At 42.6% G+C, this 6809-nt stretch overlaps 1 protein-coding gene across 1 annotated transcript in view; it reads right to left on the bottom strand.

Annotated features, from left to right (window-relative positions):
* The window catches only part of LOC102041422 (ceramide transfer protein), a gene marked incomplete at its 5' end in the record, with an annotated part of 88595 nt that overhangs the window by 6424 nt on the left and 75362 nt on the right, over nt 1-6809 (bottom strand). The window contains 3 exons of the mRNA XM_031065431.1: nt 585-713; nt 2033-2103; nt 2216-2348. Coding sequence (XP_030921291.1) covers nt 585-713; nt 2033-2103; nt 2216-2348 — 333 coding nt within the window. The remainder of the gene's footprint in view (nt 1-584; nt 714-2032; nt 2104-2215; nt 2349-6809) is intronic.

Here is a 6809-nt window from a genome sequence, read left to right as displayed (position 1 = left end):
GAAATGCCTGAATCTCAAGTTTCTGCTTGCTTAATACAGTGAATTATTTCAATTATTGTGACAAGTAAGGAAACATCTAATGAATAATGCATCAGCGTTTACAAATATCAGTTAGTAACTTTTCCCTTGTAAGCAGGCAATGGCATAGTATTCAGCACAGAAACACTACAGAGAAAACAATCATTGCTACTGTCTGACAGAACCAAGGCAGAACTGTGTAAGATGTAGGTTTAACAGATTCCATATCTAGTTATACAAGCCTATACCCATGTCGGGCAATATTGAAGAGTTATTTATTCAATTCCATATGAAGGAACCTCAATTCTTTAAAAAGTTTTCACCAGAAATTTTGCTTCCAATTTTCTGCAACACCTTAGATCTGCCAACTGTTGAGATAAGGTAAGAAAGTTTTTGGCTCAGAATGCTTTCATCAGGTCATTGTATCATCTGGTATAAACAAAATGTATTTTTGAATATGCCCCCTATCTCACTCCCCTCCCCCCAGTATTGCAAGAGCATCACAACACATAATAGAAAAATGGCATCTCTGAAGCAGAACTTGATAGAATGAAAATAATACTTACAGGAGCACTGTCATGTTCCACAGAGAAATTGCAAACAATCCATGTTTCAGGATCATTTTCACTGAATGCTGGTATTTTTCTGATGGCAGACAAATACAGCACATCCCTTTGAGAAGCTGGCCACACTCTCTGCAGAGAAACACCTGAATATAAGCTTTTCCAGTTTTGCAAATTAAGTATTTACTATCCTTAGATAAAGGAAAAAAACAAACAAGGCAAAACAGGTCAGTCATGTTATTTAAGTAAAAAAGTTTATTCAAGTTAGTAATTTCATGCAGTTTTGAAAACTCAAGCAGAACACAGGTGTTGTACAGATGTATAACAGGTTATATGGCTATACTTAATTTTAAAAATTTAAGGCAAAAGTTTAAGGCCTTTGAAAGGCAGGGAGCCAAGTTGCAATGACTTTCAGTAGACAACCAGAAAGAGGCACTTCCTCTCCTGTTCTCTCAATCTCAGGTTTACATTGTAATTAATACTTGTAAGCTACAAACTGAACTAGTGGTTAAGTAAAAATTGAAGCATCTACAGTTATTTATGTCTCCATAAATATGGTGAGAGAGAGCGCAAGAAATACTTCTAACAAATATTATTTAAACAAGTTACTACTTTAATGAAATAGATATGGTAAATTGGTATTATCTAACAGAACGTTTCAGAAGCAAAGTGTCATAAAATAAAGCAAAACTGTACAGAAGCCATTTTCCTGAAGCTCAATATGGGTAAAAAGTCTAGCTTTTACCACAACACTATTTAGTTCATACAACTGTGTTGTTCAAAAATCAGTCTGCTGTTCCATCAGTTTTAAGATAACCACATTACCAGTTTTTAAAAAAAATGTTTCAATATATGAATATACTAATACTTAGAATCATGCAAGATGAATGAGTGTACACTTCATTCCAAATTTTTAGAACCTGTTAGATTATAGCTATTGGGTTATAAGTCAAATGAACATTTTAGTAAAGCTAAATCAGAGCTACTTGGGGTGAAAACCATAATGAAGTTAAAAGAACAAATGTACCAGGGATTATAAGATCTCATAATGCAAAGGCAGAATGTCAGCTAATTCTGGTCAACAATAATTTGCATTATTGCAACAAAATGTATGATAGAGGGGTAGGGGTTTCTTCTTTGTATTCAGTGCCAATTTATTGCTTCAGTTTTCATGAGATGAACCTTGCCTTGCTGCCAGTGATATACTTAAGAGATTAAAAACAGTGCTCATTTGTTATTACAAACTATATCAGATAGATACACAAACAAGTATGCTATTAAGCCAAGTTTGAAAAATTTACAAAATTGCAGTTCAATAGAGAAATTGTTCTAAACTGTTGTTCTGGATAATATTTTAAATTGTTAAGATGGTAAAGTATTTCAGAATAGATTAGAACACATATAGTCCAGACTGTCTCACTAAGGTTTGTATACAGGCAAAGTGTTATTACCTTATGCATCTGGTAAATGATGATGGCATTATCAGCTAGATTTTCCACAACATGGAAATTTTCAATTGTTGCTAAGGGGAGGGGAAATAAAAATCCATCAGTAAACAAGCACAGATATTAGGTCAATGCTATAAACTACATGCTTGCTGATAAACATGCAAAGATTAAGAAGGGATTCCTTACTTTCCCAGTCATTACGAACATCAACATCCCAGAAGTAGTGGCAAACTTCATGCCCTGTTACCCCTTTAACGGCATGTGTTGCTTTCAAAGGATCTAATACTACTCCATTCTCTTCCACCTCTCTTCTGTACACCTATGGTCAAATACAAAGACAGAAATGAAGAGAAATCGCCAAAACTGCCCATGTTTTTATACTAATTTCATCAGCTTTTACAAAAACTTACACAGAACACTAACAAAAGAATAATTTGCCATGCCAGTGTTCTATGGTAACTACCAATGCAGATATTTTTGAAAGGCAGATCACATGAAAACACCACTATTTTGAAAAATCTCAACTCCAAAAATGGTTAATATTACAGAATATGCTCAGTTGGAAGGCACCCACAAGGAAGATCGAGTCCAACTCCTGACTCTGCACAAGACATCCCTGTTGTGGTGCGTGTGCTGTTTGGTCGAGGGTTCACGGGTTTCCTTAGTTCAGTGTTAAATGTTAAATGTTTTATACGTTTTTAGCTTATTTTATATTAAGTTCTATATGCTTAAGATGGCCCCTGTCCCGGGCCCCCCCTCCCCCATTTTTCCTCAGCCACCCCTGTCAGTCTTGCAGTTGCTTAGTTATTCCCACCTTTTCGCCTTTTTGTTACAAATTTTATATCAATCGTTTAACCCCTCCTATGTTGCTATGCCAACCCCCCTGTCCGTCACCCTCAGCCTACTGCCCTAGCCCCAGAACCTTCCATCTGGGGCCGAGGGTGATTGGGCAAAATCCCCAAGTCCCCACCCATGCTCTGCCGTGATTCGTTATTATATTTTGTTTATTATATTATAATGTTCTGTTATTGGTCTGGGGGCAAGCTTATTCCCCCCCCCGGCCACCCTTTATAAGTTGCTTCAGTCCCCGCCCTTTCGGGCAGATCCCTGCAGCTTTAATAAACCCCCCGCTGCTGAGACCTGCCTGCCTCCTGTCCATCATTACGCGACTCTCATCAGCTGGCGCCAGAAGGCTTCACTTCAGTCTGGACTGAGGCAGCCTATCCCCTTACGCTGGGAAGGGCTCAGTCCGCATCTGACTGCTGCTAGTGTGCACGTGGCACTGGCCGGGCTTTCTCTTCGCGCAGACGCGAGAGTATTGTCCAAATGCTTCTTGAGCTCAGACAGGCTTGGTGCTGTGACCACTTCCCTGAGGAGCCTGTTCCAGTGTCCAACCACCCTCTGAGCGAAGAACCTTTTCCTTATATCCAAGCTACATATCCCCTGACTCAGCTTCATGTCATTCCCTTGGGTCCTATGACTGGTCACCACAGAAAAGAGATCAGTTGCCAGCCTGCTTGCCTGCTTCTGCTCATGAGGCAGTTGTAGACTGCAATAAGGTCTCCCCTCAATTGCCTCTTCTCCAGGCCGAACAAACCAAATGACCTCAGCTACTCCTCATATGGCTTCTGCTCAAGGCCCTTCACCATCTTCATGGCCCTCCTTTGGATTCTCTCCAATGGCTTTATTTGCTTATTATATTGAGGTGTCCAAAACTGCACACAGGACTTGAGGTGAGGCTGCACCAGTGTAGAGCAGAGTGGGACAATCACCTCCCTTGACTGGTTCATGATGCTGAACTTAGTCACCCCAGCACCTGGTTGAGTCTTATGACTACCAGGGCACACTCCTGACTCATATTCAACTTGCCGTGAACCCAAACGCACAGATCTCTTCCCAGGGGCTGCCCTCCAGCCTCTTGTTCCCTAGTCTGTATGTACATCCACGGTTGTCCCATTCCAGATGCAGAATCAGTCACTTGCCTTTGTTAAACTTCAAATGATTGGCTCCTCCCAATTTAGTGTCATCAGCAAATTTACTTAGTATCTTTTCGAGTCCTGTGTCCGAGTCATTTATGAAGATGTTGAAGAGTACTGGCCCTAAAATGAAGCCCTGAGCTTTAAAACGGAGCTTTACTGAAATCCCAGAAGATTACATTAACTAGCTTCCCTTGATCAACTAGGTGGGCTACCTTGTTATAAAAGGAAATGAAGTTTGTCAAACTGGACTTTCCCCTCATGAAGCCATGCTGGCTGTGATCAGTGATTGCGTTGTCCTTCAGGTGTTTTTCAATAACTCCCAGAATAGTCTTCATAATTTTACCAGGCATTGAAGTGAGACCGACAGGTCTGTACTTACCAGGACCGTCCCTCTTGTGCTTCTTGAAAATTGGGATAATGTTACCGAGCATCCAGTCAACTGGGACCTCTCCAGATTCCCAAGACCATTGAGAAATCATTGAGAGTGGCCTCACGATGACATTAGCCAACTCTTTGAGCATTTTTGGATGAATCTCATCAGGTCCCATAGACTTATAGGAATCCAGCTGGAGCAGCACATCCTGCACAATTTCACTATTGACTGGGAGTTTGTCATTCTCGCAGCTGTGATCCTCTAGCTCAGGGCTCTGGGGGTCCCAGAGGCCATCATTGGTATTTATGAGAGAGGTGAAGAAAGCAGTAAATGTCTCTGCTTCATCTGTGTGCCTGTTTGTGAGGTGACTGAATTCATCAAGCCACAGACCAATGTTATCACTGATTCTCCTTTTGCTGTTAACATATTAAAAAGCCCTTTTTGCTGTCCTTCACAGTGTTGGCCATCTTGAACCCTAATGGTGCTTTGTCCACACAAATTTTCTCCCTACAGTGGCGAGCAGTATCTCTGTAGTCCTCCCATGTCACCTGACCTTGCTTCCAATGTCCATACACCTTCTTTTTTTGCTTATCTCCAAAAGAAGATCACTGTTCAGCCAAGCCAGCCTTCTGCCTCATCTGCTTGACTTCTGACATTTGGCAGTTGCCTGCTCCTGTGCCCTTAGGAGATGGTGTTTAAAAAGTGACGAGCACCGATGGACCGCAGCACCTTCAAAAGCATTTTCCCAGGGAACCTTACTCACTAGTTCCCTGAACAACCTGAAGTCTACTCTCCTCATTTCCAGGATTGAAGCTTTGCTGACACTTTTTCTCCTGTCAACAGAGATTTTAAACTTGATCGCTTCGTTGTCACTGTGGTCAAGACAGCCACCAATCTCCCCTCACAAGACCCTCTCTGTTAACAAGCAACAAATCAAGGAGGGCATCTTTCCTAGTCAGCTCCCTTAGCACCTGTACCACGAAATTGTCATCCAGGTGTTTTAGGGATCTCCTGGACTTGCTTGTACCAGCTGTGTGGTTAACATCTGTCAAGTTGAAGTCTCCCATAAGGACATGGGTGGTTGACTTAAAAGTGGCCCTTAGTTCCTTAAAGAATAATTCATCAGTGTCATCATCCTTGCTGGGTAGCCTCCATGCTTTATTTGTTTTTCCCTTGATCCTTACCCCGAGAGTCTCAGCTGTGCCACTGCCAAATGTGAGCTCCATACCTTCCAGCCCCTCTGTTACATACAACGCCACCCCCACCAAATCGCCTGCCCTGCCTATCCATCCTGAATTAATCTACTTTATTTATCCCTATACACAAGAATGTGTACAAGCACAGTGGAATCGCCTACAGTAACTTGCTACCAAATAAGATTTTCATACATTGAATTTGCATGTTGTCTTTTGACACTGGCAAAATGCCAGGCACCCAGGAAGGCTGTTCACTCACTCTCTTTTGCTTTGAATTGGGCAGTGGAGAGGGAAAAATAATTAATAAAGGGCTTATGAGTTGAGATGATGATTGGGAGAAAACATTCCCAGAGCAAAACACCTTTGAATTTAAAGGTCTAAGGTATATTTATTATTAACAGAGTCAGAGGTGGATAATGAGAAGTAAAATACGCATTTGAAACACCTTTTTTCCCTCACAGCCCTCCCTCTTTCCCACCAGCAGCACAGGGAGACAGGGCGTGGGGGTTTTCTTCAGTTCATCATCCGTGATCTTTTTCTGTTCACTCAGGTAGGGGTGTCTTTCCCCTGCTATGCCATGGGGTCCCCCCCACAGGACACAGTTCTCCGTGAACTTCTCCAGCATGGCTCCAATCTCACAAGCAGCGGTCCTCCAAAAATTGCTGCAATGTGAGTCCTTCCCACGGAGAAACAGTCTTTCTGAAACTGCTGCGGCGTGGGTCACTCGTCCATGGGATGCAGTCTTCTAAGGATAGGCTGCTCTAGTTTGGAAGCAAGGGCCCTCTGTCTCTCTATCTCTGGGAGCATGGGCCCTCTCTCTGTATTTGGGTCTCTCACTGGAACACAGCTTTGTCTAGCATCCACCCGCTCTGGTGTGAGTACTTCTCTCACAGACTGCAGTGGATCTCTGCACCCCCCCATGGACTTCATGGGCTGCAGGGGAACAGCTTATTTACCATAGTCCTCACCATGACCTGCAGAGGAATCTTGGCTCTGGCGCTTGGAGTACCTCCTCCCCCTCTTTTTCCACTGACCTTTGTGCCACCATGATGTTCTCCCTCACATGTCTTCACTTCCTCCTCTTCTCTGACTAGAAGAAAACTGCTGCATGTAGGTATTATTGCCAACAAGTTCCACCAATTCAAAGATTAGTGCAGGATCCTGCAGGTTCCACATCAGGGAGTTGTTCGCCATGTTTCCACTGCCAGCAGGCAGCCCCACTGCCACCAGGA

The sequence above is a fragment of the Geospiza fortis genome, unplaced genomic scaffold (genome assembly GCF_000277835.1).
Source record: "Geospiza fortis unplaced genomic scaffold, GeoFor_1.0 scaffold1272, whole genome shotgun sequence".
NCBI classification, from domain to species: domain Eukaryota; kingdom Metazoa; phylum Chordata; class Aves; order Passeriformes; family Thraupidae; genus Geospiza; species Geospiza fortis.
Note: the sequence above shows the minus strand (reverse complement) of the source record. Positions and strands in the feature narration are given on the sequence as shown.